Source organism: Anser brachyrhynchus, assembly GCF_964034855.1.
Source record: "Anser brachyrhynchus genome assembly, chromosome: 27".
Classification (NCBI taxonomy): Eukaryota; Metazoa; Chordata; class Aves; order Anseriformes; family Anatidae; genus Anser; species Anser brachyrhynchus.
In genome coordinates, this window is record NC_137720.1 from 4,770,651 (window position 1) to 4,782,300 (window position 11,650).

Sequence of the window (11,650 nt, forward strand, 5' to 3'; positions counted from 1 at the left end):
ATGCAGGGCTGGCTCCATGGGGGGACAATGTGTTCCTCAAAGAGCAGGGAGTTGAGCTACTTGCTGGCCTGGAGGTGAGAACTCGATGCTCAGGGTATGAGGGGTAAAAGCCACATCTCTCTCTTTAAGACATTCCTTCAGTGTGATCAGACGGGGAAGAGAGCCTGGAGATCTCGACACAGCACTGCCCTTGCGTCCTCAAGGAGGATGGGGCATGGGGGATACTACATGAACACGTCAGGGCCATCAGAGCCTGAATGCAGGTGCTGGGCAATAGTCAAGCAAAGCCCTGCTCCTAAGGGGACAAACCCTGAAGGTCCAGCACTCCCAGGGCTCTCTGGTCAGCAGGGCAGGACTTGCAGTGCTGCAGCCCAGCTGGAGCAGTGGAGAGCCCCGTCCTCACAGTGTCTGCAGTCCTGTTCCTGTGGGGTCTGAGGGCAAGGTGGGAATGCTGAGGTCCCCTGAGCACTGAGGGAACCATGTCAGATGGACAAGAGGCAAAGAAAGCATTACAGCAGGAACAGAGGGGAAGAGAGGGAAAATGAGCTTTCAGTGCAAGTGTCCACGTAAGCTGAATTATCTCCCAGGACAGTGGAAGCCCTTTAGTCTTTCCTGCAGTAAATAAGGGGCCAGGTTTTTCTCTGTGGCTCTGTTGTGCTTGGGATGGGCAGCGGGGTGGCTTCAACCACCTTGGCTGCAGAATAAATTTACCCTGATGCAGACTGCTATGTTGCTGCACGGGCTACAGCCCAAAGAGGGTTCCCATTCATCAGTGAGTCTTCTCCTCCCTCCTGCAACCTGCCCACCCTTGTCCTACCTGGATGACACGACTCTGCCCTCATGCGTTTGCCCGAACCCACCAGAAATTCTCGGGGAGCAAGCCGAGCTGGCACAGTGACGGGGCAGCCCCGCTGGCCTCCAAGAGAGCCCATCCAGCCTCCCTGCCCTCTCCATCCCCAGCCTCCTCCCTGGCACTGCTGAGCCTCTCCCCAGCCGAGCCCTTCTGGGTGGCCCCAGGATGTGCCAGTCTGAGCGCGAGAGACAATGCGTGTCATGGGCCTGCCCGAGGAGTGCGTCTGGGGACCGAGAGCCTGCCTGCTGCTTCCCGTCTCCCCCGCTCGCTGCTGCTGGCACCGTGCTCGGCACAGAAGGGCCCGGCCTCCTTGAGTGGCACTTGAATGCTGGGAAGCGTCACCTCTCTTTTTGCCGTGACCCAGACCCCCTAGTTCTTCCTGGCAAGGAGAGCAGGCCTTGCTGACCCCAAGGCCTGCATGAAGGGACATGCTTCTGCACAATTGAAGGCAACAGGCGCCTCCTCCAGTCCTACAGAGCTTTGATTTATTTACTTTCTTGTTTGTGTTTCCTCCTAGGCCAACGCACGGCACATGAGACCCAAGCAATTCATACCGCCGTCAAAGACACTGTGTGTGCAAGGCAAGGATGTCAGATTTAAGTGTCCGTAGGCTCAGGGTCACCCGTCTGCTGCAAATGAAGGTGTGTCCTGGAGGAGAGTTCATTCCTGCTTCCCACCCCCTGTGATTCCCAACAGATTTCCTACCCAGCCATGCCAAGAGCACGGTGAAGTCAGCTGGCTCCGTGTGGTGCCATGAGGCCATCTCAGAGAGACATTCCATAGATCCCCACAAATTTTACCAGCCTTGAACTCAAGCCACCCCCTGCGTTTTGGTGGCCTCAGGTGTTCTGGAGGCTTTGGGACCGTGTGTGAGTGGTGGTGGTGGGGGACACGCTGAGCAAGGCATGCGTGCAAGTCCTCTGGGTCGCACCAGCACTAAAATTGTTTCCACAGCTTCAGAGCCCCCACCCAGCCTCCCACCCGTGCTGACCCCGCTGCAGCAGCAGCACAGACACGGGCAGAAAGGCTGCTCTGCCACCACCCCGGGCACGATGAAGAGCAAATGTGCAGTGGGAGCTGACCCAGAGCGGTGGGGCTTTCCTGCAGGCTGTGCTGGAGGCAGCCGAGACCTCGCTGGGGCACGGTGGAGCTGAAAGGGGCTCACGAACACACACTGCACCCCGTTATTGGGCAGGGACAGAGCACACCGGGGGTGAACGCGCGCAGAGAGGACAAGAGGTGACTCACAGGGTTTCCAAGTTGTGCAGCCCGTCGAAGCCGTTGGCTCCCAGGCGTTGGATCCGGTTGTTGTGCAGGTGCCTGTGGACAAAGCAGAGATGGTCAGTGGAGATGTAAGATGACCTTTTGCTGCCAACCTGAGGTACAGGGACAAGCTGAGCATGGCCTGGGCTGGGATGATGAGGGGTTTTATAAAGTCTCCTCTCCTGCCTCATCAGACACAAGCCAGGTGTAATAGTGCTGGAGCAGCTACCAAGCTCCCATTTCTCCCAGGAAATCCAGGCTGACATAACAGACCTCCAATTTCACAGACACTGGGTGACCTTGGATGAACATGCTTAAACAAGAAGCTTCAAGAAACACTAAATCTCACCTTACATTGCTACCAACCCTGCTGTGTGCTGTGTGACTTCACCAGTCGTTTGTGGGCACTGGGTGCTATCTAAGGACAGAGTCATATTTGGACTCCTTGGAGCCTTAATAGCAGCAAGAAGGCCTTGAGTTTAAAATCATCCTGTTAGTCACAGTTTATTATCTTTCCTTATATATATATATATGCTGCCTGTTCCTGGATCAGCTCCAGTTTGATTGCAATGAAAGTTATCTTTAGTTTAATGCTTCTAAGTGTCTGGCTGGAGTGCCAGGGCCATGCAACAGGCCAATGCACATTCTCTACAGTAAGACAGATTTTTTTTCCCTGTGCCCCTTCTTCCTCGTGCTACATGCCATGAACATCTCATGCTTAGGGGCCTCTGGAGCTCCCGGCCTTACTGCTGGTGCTGGGGGCCTGCTGGCTCGAAAAGCTGCCTGTGGTATTTTTGCCTTGGAGGCTCCATGGGTGATGAGTTCTCCTGGATTCTCATCTGCTAGGTTCTCTGTTTCCACAGGCCTCCTACTCCCATGTCTGTTTTTTGGCAAATCCAAGATCTTCATTCCTGGATTCTTCCTCTGGGTTGTCAGAGACTGCGTGCGCGCATCGGCGTGCTTGAGCCACCTGGGTTCCTTTACAGCTGGTGGGCGCCGCATGGCTGCCTGTGCATCTCCCTCTGAAATCTCACTCTAGGGCACCTTGAAATCTGTGCGGGAAGGTATTGTGAGCAGCCTGGGGAAAGTCTGATGAAAAACAGGACACGACAAGCCACGGCTGCCCAGCCTGCACTTCCAGCGAGGGCTGTGTTGTGTGGAGGAATGCCCACCAAGGAGGTAAGGTCCTCCTCTTTGGTCTCCATCAGGGTATGTTTCCCCATCAGTTCTTTTTACAGTCCACGTTCTCCTTTAAGACAGAGCAATATGTGGTTAATTTTCTGCCACACCACTTGCCTGTGGGGTCCTTTTCTCCTTTGCCCACGCTCGGGGATGCACCAGCCTTCATCCAACACTGCTGCCTCCTTCCAAGAGCCTGGGGGAGGCTCCACACTGGCAGGTGGATCAATGACTTTTTCGTTACTTGCTGCTTGATCTAAATCTGTCTCAGCTTGAAAAATCTCTCACTCCACCTGGATTCAAGTGTGAACTGTTTGGCTGAGCACACACAACTCCCACTGCCAAATATTCTGGGGTAAAACAGGAGGGAGCTGGGAGTGGAGGAACAGCCAGGCTCTAGGGCAGTTTGGTAGGGGCTTGCAAAACACTGCAGTTCAGAAACCAGCCCAAGACGGATGTTTGTCGTTGGGTTGAGAACATGCAAACATTTCGGAGGAAGGGGAAGGGAGGGGAAAGATCTGTGATAAAATACGTTTGCTCCTTTGAGCAAACAGGGAAAAAGAGAAGGAAGTTATGTGCAAGAAAACTTGGATTGCCTGTGACTCTTAGGGGAGAAAAGAGGCTGAATCTTACAGGAGAAATTCTCTTTGTCATAAGAAAAGAAGTTGAAGTCCAGACTGTTTCCTCTATCAAATTTTATGGGATAGCTTCAGATCATGTTGCCCTTACTTCACTTGGCACTTCCAGCGCAAGATGATGCCAGTCACTTGGGTCCCTTTGCACACTGGATCCAGCATTTGGCAAATTGAGGCTTTGGATCTGGAGTCGCTCTCTCTAATCACAGCAAGAGGTACCACAGGAACCTCTGGCCCCATACCTCTGCCTGCAGTGAGGGAACAGCGTGAGGAGAAAGGAAATGCTGAGTGCTGGGGAAGATGTGAGCTCCCTGGAGCTTTGTTGGGGTGGCACAGCAGGCCGTCCTGCCTAAGCTGGGCGTGCTGAGCAGCTCAGTCTGACTCCTATTGCTCAAGTCAGGCATGGAGAGAGAATAGAAAAGCAACCACCTGCTGTGTTTATATTTGGCTCTAATGTGCTTTGTTTGGAGGCAGAGTAATGAAAATCATCAGAAGGGTGTTCTTTGTTGGTGAGAAAATTATGAGCAACCAAAAAAGAGAGTTATAAGAAAAATTGCTGTCCAAGCTTAATAGAGTTGTTACCCAACCACATGGCAATAATAGAAACAAGCAAGTTTGAATGCAATATAAACTGGAAAGGTAAACACTTGAAAAGACATTCTTTTCTTCCATCCTGCCTTTTTTTTTTTTTTTTTTCCTCCAGTGGTAAACACATTTTAACAAGTGGAATTGCAACATCTCCAATGTTTGTCAATTTGAGCTCAGCCCACACAACGTTATATTCTGCCCTGTAAATTACAGCTGGTATGATAGCAGCTTGAGATATTTGGTTCTGGGCTATAAACAACCATCTCATGATGCAAAAACATGAGAAGTCTTTAAGGCCCTCCTGTTCCCATGGAGCTAGTATCCACCACTGTCCTATCCTTGCTCCTATCAGCAAGCATTAAGGTCTCTGTATCTCCCTTTTCAGGTCAGTACCACAGCGGGGAGTTAATCAATCATCGGTTAATAATCAGTCATGGCAATCATCCATGAAAGTGGCTTTGCCCAGGAAGAAGCAGGACAGTCACTGCTCTTTTGTAGGCTGGCATACAGACTGGCTGCGCGTTCCAGCTGTGCACCTCCATTGGAAAACAGTGGTCTCGTCGCAAAACCCATCGTCTTGGTGGCCTCTGGCAGGATGGCAGAGAAATTGCCCCATGTGCTCCTGCAGCAGCATGAATGCCACCATGCCCCTGAGGTGGGTTAGCTCCTCTGCTGTGCCAGGTGAAGCCATGCTCTGCCTTGCTCAAAACCAGCACAAATTGCAGTAAAAACAGAATAACAAATAGCCATAATCCCCAGGACAGGCTAGAGGGAGACACTTCATCCTGGTTGGTCTCTTAGGTGATAAGACTCGAGAAACACTCCAGAAAGAAATACCTACAAGACTTATTTGTGCCCACCCCCCAATGCACAGCAGTTTCTAGAAGGAAGGTTTGTTGCCCTTGCCAACATTTTTTTTTTCACAATATGAGCTTAAAATGAGATTATCCCAAATCATTCCTGCAAAACTCCTAGTAGACTTTATTCCATTTTCATTTCATTTCCCTTTCAATATGTTTTTTCAGTGCGTTAAGAAAATCTGAGGAACAGTTTCGTGCTGAACTGCGAGACAGCCCAGCACGTGCAACAGCAGTACAAGCTCCATGTGTGGAAATGCCACCTCCAAGGGGACAGGGCAACTCCATCATTTTTCTTACACACAAGGGAAAAACAGTTTGAGCTAACATGCTAAGTACTGCTTCAATAAAAGCGTTTGCCTGCATAAATGAGAGAATATGGAAAGGGATATTGTAGCTGAGTAGTGCAGTGGTGAAACCAGCTCTGGAAGGCTAAATGTGTTTCTAGTATCCACACTGTAAGCTGGATGTTGATAATTTGGAATGGGTGCAGAGAAGAGCAATAAAAATGATCCAAGGGCTGGGAAAAACTAGGATGGAGATTTAGAGAACTCAATCTGTTTAGCTTATTAAAAGTAAGATCAAGGGAATGAGTGTAGCATAATGTATAGGATCCTTCCTGGTTAGAAAATGGGTACTAAAATGGTTCTGTGATTTAGTGGAGAATAGAATAATAAGAACAAATGTCTGAAGTCAAAGCCAAAGAAAATTCAAATGGGAAATATGAGCTTTTTCTTTTTTTTTGTTAACACTAAGGATGATTAACCACTGGAACAAACTACAAAGAGAAGTGGTGGATTCTCCATTGCTTTCATTTCTAATGACTTCATTTTTTCGTCTTAAAAAAAAGACAAATGCAAACATTCTCCATCGGTTATTTGCATTAGATGATTTTGAACCAAGTTCAAATCTGACTTGATGTGAATCTGCCCACTGTGCCAGCCATTGCCATGACGAATTTCCAGATCTATTGTGGCAAAGCTGTCTTTTTTCCTCAATTTGGCCATGGATAAGTAGAGAAATCTAAATCATAAATGGTGCAAATTCCCATGGATTATTCCTGACAGTGAAGGGCCAGCATTAGAGCTGTCTGGCAAAAAACAGAGATCGATCAGAAGTGACACTGTCGGGCATGCACTGGAGTGCAATTCATTTCTTCCTCAAGTGCTGGAGGAAGAAACTCACTTTTCCCAAGGCAGCGTGCTCAGTCCTCAGAGAGAAAAGGCACTTTTGCAAATTAAAAGGCCCATGAATGGGACCCAGATGTTCCAGGCAATATTGTTCTTAGTAATAATGAATTGCACATGCCTGGCACTCCCCACCAACCCTGAGGTTCTTTCAGAGAGGGACTTGTTAACCCCCTTGTACAGGTGAAGGCGGAGGCTCAGCCCTGCACTGAGCTGACGCGCTGGGCTTTGTCCTGCCGGGGAGCTCTGTGTTCTGCCGGTTCCTAAGCTGCCACCCGAAGTTACCGGTTCCCAGCACCTCCGGAAAGCAGGGATGAGATCTTTGACATCTGCTCCCTGGCACAGAGGGCACTGAAAATGAGGGGGCCCTTTTGAAAGCTTTGCCCAGAACAACGCCAGATCAAGGACTGAAAGAGGATTGCAAACCCAGGCATCTTGGAAATTGGTTTCCTCCTCTAGTCGCTATTTAGTGCTGTTAGAGATAGAGCTGCATCGTGTCCTTACATAATAAAAACTGTAAGAGAGAAGTCCTGCTAGAGTTTGCTTCATTTGGTGACCTCAGATCTCAGCACACGCAGCTGGAAGGTCTTGCTGGGTGGCCTAGGAGGGAAGCACTCGTGGCTGAGTTCCTTGTCCTTGACAGTAAAACATCAGCTAAAATTCAGGCTTCGTGAATGTAAGATGATGTAGAAGAGGGAAAATAGTGTTATATGAACATACACGCTAACAGCCTCTTAAATATCTACAGGAAAGAGCTCTTGCTGTTCGGTAGCTCTCAAATAAGCAAACCAAGTGATAGGGATGACTAGAAAAGAGAAAACAGGCTACAGAAGGGCACTGGGGCACTGTGTAAACTCACGGTTCATCTTTCTCTTCATTACAGTGTGCAGTTCTGGTCTCTCCACTTAGAGGTGCAGAGGAACAAATGTGATTTATAGGCTAACATCTGCTTACAGAGCAGCCAGTTGGATGGAGACTGGAAAAGCTGCGATGCAGGAAAGGCAGGACAGACAGTAACAAATACAGAGATGGCACACATCAGGTAGAGACAGGGTGTAAGAATTAAGGGGCATTAAGCAAAACTAACCAGTAGCAGGATGAAAACAACCTAAGGAAGTACCCGTGGATCACTGACCTATGGAGGTCCTTGCCACAGAACATTATGAACGCCTAAAATTTTCTGTTGTGCCAAAAGCCATTGGACAAATTCATGGGCAGGAAGTCCAGCAATGAGTCTTACAAATAAAAAGCTCATCTCTGGTTTGGGAAATCCCTAAGACATAAATGAACCTGTGAATGCATTCTGAAGAAGGAGAACTGCCATTGTACCCTCTTCTTAAATTTTTTCTCAGCCATTTGATGCTGGCTCAAGCTAAGGCATCTCGTATGGCCGCAGACACCTTCGGTTTGCCCCTGGTGCAGCTGTCCATATTGTTCATGTGTTCATATATTGTCCATATGTTCTTTTCTTTTCCTGTAGTCTTTGTTTTTGAAAGACCTGTGTGCAGGCAGACAAGGGTAAGGGCCAGATAAGAGGACAGGAGCATCCTGTCTGATTATGGGGCTGAGGTAACTCACTGGCTCCAAGCTTGCTTGATGTAAGGTATCAAATGTTGACTCCTTTTGACAGTGTTGCAGGAATGCTGGAGTTAAAGCGGTTTCCAGGAGCTGAGGCTCCCTGAGGACCCAGACAGAGAAGGACCCAGGTTTTAACCTCATTTGCTCTAACTTTAGGGATCTCCTGCTGTGTGATGAACATAAAACTTCCCAAAGACTTTCGCTAGCCAGGCCCACCATTACAGGGCTGCAGAGCAACCCCTCCTCTGCCTGGCCTGTGGAGGAGAGGGCACCCTGACCCCGTGTCCCACCCAGCATCCCGTGTCCTGCCTAACATCTGTGCTGAGAGCTCGTCTCCTTGGGTGACACCGGGAAAGGGAACTGCAGCCCAGCTCAGAGACTCTGCAGCGCTGTGGGAATTCCTGGCTATGGTTCCCAAATTTGTCTCCCATGAGATTTCACTGCAGGGCTCATGGACCCGTTTTGGGACCGGGGCTGGAAGAGGTGCTGTGATTCCTGGTCTGGAAGTTGACTTTCTGCTGAATTCAGCCGACAGAGGGAACAAGGGACACTAACGACATGAACGGCTGTCATGCTCTTTATCAGCCTGTCAGCACAGCAGCATGGGGGTTTCACATGCTCAGCTTCTAAATGAAAAACCCTTTGTGCCTAAGAAAGAAAATGCTTTTTGTAAAAAAATCTGTTTCATACAAATCATTAGCTGTAAAATGTTTAGGACTAGTTCTGCCTGTATATGCTAGGACACATTCTGTCCTGAACAGATCAGGCTTGGAGGTAACATCCTCGGTATCCTGTTCCCATGAGACACCCTGATCAAAGAAGCCGTCTCCCTTTTGCCATCCACAGCATGGTGCCAACATCACAGCTCACGAAGCCCTCGTTATCAAGGCTGGGAAAGGATGGTGCCAATTCCCGAGCCTCAGGGATTTCATGCTGAGTGATTTACATGAGACTCTGCTTACCGAACACCCGGCAGCCCTGGTGAGAAACCTGCAGCAGCAATAGTTGGGAATAAGATCAGGGAATTCCTCCACAGAGGTGTAATTTATCAGCAGAGACTGAACCCCGTAATTTGTTCCAGATTGAGGCTCGTATGTCCTGATGGCGGTTCGTTGTGTCAGCACTGGAGGATCACCCGTGTTTCTTTCTCCCAAGGGCCCAAGGTGTGGGAGGAGGAGAAGCACATCTCCACCCTCAGCCACGGTCAGCCGTGCCCACGAGCATTAATCAGGCTGTAAACGAGAGATTCCCCCTGCTCCTCCACATCTGTTCTCGTCTCTCCTCCCCCAGGTGCTCATTTTACCTCTCGGGCTGGAAGTTTCCTGAAGTTTCGGGCAGCAGCTAGCTCTTCTCCATCTAGGTGCGCGTTCACACTCTGGCAGAGGGATGCACGTGCGTATCCTTTGCATCCTGCGTGGAAAAGTCTCCTCGCGAGCTTTATTTCCTGCTGGCTTTTGGGAGCTTCTTGGCTTGGTGGGTGAGTGTGAGGCCGGGAAACGTCCCCGGTAGGGGCGCAGGAAGAACACTGGGTGACTTTCCACTGGCTGCGTGCTGACAGGGGTATGCATGGAAGCATGGGAGAGATTTATGGGGACAGTTCTGCCAAACACTTGTGATCCCACAAAAATTTAGCTTCGTGTCCCACAGCGCCTGGCAGGATCACACATGTGTTCTCATCCAATTGTCTGTGGTGGGACATTATCCGCTCCCTTGCGACCTAATGGTCATTGACTTTTATTTCTTGAGCTTGCCTGTTTAATTAAGGAGTTGCTTCGCACCCAAAGTATGGGATAAGCAAGAATGAACGCAGCATGCTTTTGAGACTGGAATAACAATCGAAATGTCAGCTCACCCTCCGTGCTAGCTATTAAGGCTGAATGAAGTGCTTGTATTATGGGTCAAAGGATGTCTTGGTAGAATGGGCACTATTGTGGGTGAAAACTACTTATTTGACATTTCTTAAGTCGCTTTTAGTGTTTCTCCTAAACAAGCCTTTGTGATTTGTCTAAACAGCTGAATTTGATGCTAATAAAACAGTGGACTGTGCTTTGTCCAGGCACTTTCTGTGCTAGATGGTTTTAGTAAACACTTTAAATTTTGAAAGTGAAATAATTGCTAAGCTTTCACTAGGCACCACATGCTGAGATTACTTAATACACTGATATCAACAGGCGTATTACCAAACTAAAAGGTAGCACTTCATGTAGATACAGGAGCTCTGAAGTAATTGGCAATCACACCTGAACTTATTAATCAACACCAAAAAGTTAATGACTAGCTAATTTGCACATGTAAACTTCCTTTTAAAAGCCAGATAATATCCAAGCCTCTGTTGACTGAAGGGATGCACCTCCTGATGTAACTCCCATGGCATTAGTTTGCTTTCTGATTACAGGCTGCGGAGTGTTTTAGTGTCTCACTGCCCGTGGAGTGAACGCGTCCCACCTGGACCTGGTGTCCTCCAACAGCAGCCCTGTTCCCTGCATTGCTCCGAGTCAGTAAAATATTTATAATGCAAACTGGACAACAGCATGCACCATGGGGCTGTGATCACTGCAAGGAACCGGTGAGTGGTGCATGTTACACAGTCATGCAAATAAGTACACACAAGCTTGGACAAGGTGTTGAGCTCAGGCCTTTTGTTCCAAATCATATTTGCTCAAGCAGTTTTCTTTGCATGTTTTCCAAGAAAAGAAAATTTTAAAAGAATTGCTTTTTGACCCGATTGCAAGTTTTCACTTTTTTTTTTTTTAATTTCAATAGAAATTCCTGTAGTTTTAGTGGAAAATGTCCCTGCCCATGGCAGGTGGTTGGAATTAGATGATCCCTTCCAACCCAAACCACTCTATGACTGTGATTTAACACAGTGATTGGAGGAGGGAATAGAAATTGTAAGCTTTTTGTTGTTTGAATTTTCAGTGGAAAAAATCTGCTTTTTGTTTCCAGATCCTGATTTTTTTTTTATGCACATCATTTTTTATTTTTTTTTTTGAAAGATGCCGAGGACCTTTTTGGCTGTTCAAGCGGGGAAAACATGAAAAACTTCAAAAGCAAGTGGAGATTTTAGCATTTCCCATCAAATGGTGGGCATTTCTCCACTCTGGTGAACCAGCCCCCTGCCTGCCCACCCCCGGGGCAAAAAGCTGCCCCTCGGGAGCAAGCGGCGGGACCTCCCCGGGGGCCGAGGACGCTTTGCCAGGCAGAGTCGGCACCTTGTCCCAGCCGGAGGATGCCGCGGCTGCGAGGGAATAGAAGCGGAGAAGGCTTACAGCACCACGAGGCTGCTGAGGTTCTGGAAGGCATAATCGGGAATGTGCCAGATCTGGTTGAGAGCCAGGGTCATGGCCTGCAGTGCTGGCAGGTGGTTCAGAGCTCGGACAGGGATCTCCGTCAGGGCATTATCGTCCAGCCACAGGTGACGCAAGGAGAGCAGCCCCTCAAAGCTCTTCTCGGGCACCACAGAGATAAGGTTTGCATCCAGGCGTCTGAGTGGGAAAGAAACAGGGTGGG

General features: G+C 48.9%; 1 protein-coding gene and 1 long non-coding RNA gene across 3 annotated transcripts in view; one reads left to right on the plus strand and one right to left on the minus strand.

Moving 5' to 3' along the window:
- Positions 1 to 11,650, minus strand: part of LGR6 (leucine rich repeat containing G protein-coupled receptor 6) — a 137,218-nt gene that overhangs the window by 35,497 nt on the left and 90,071 nt on the right. Inside the window, exons 5-6 of one of the 2 annotated variants that reach the window (XM_080569071.1) lie at positions 11,410 to 11,625; positions 2,102 to 2,173 (exon numbers count right to left, since the gene is read on the minus strand). In XM_080569071.1, coding sequence (XP_080425197.1) covers positions 2,102 to 2,173; positions 11,410 to 11,625 — 288 coding nt within the window. The remainder of the gene's footprint in view (positions 1 to 2,101; positions 2,174 to 11,409; positions 11,626 to 11,650) is intronic. The other variant, XM_080569072.1, reaches the window with a different exon arrangement.
- LOC308183280 lies at positions 9,269 to 11,410 on the plus strand. The gene is made up of 4 exons (XR_013942377.1): positions 9,269 to 9,343; positions 9,431 to 9,617; positions 10,536 to 10,706; positions 11,137 to 11,410. It is a non-coding gene; the product is annotated as an uncharacterized lncRNA (long non-coding RNA).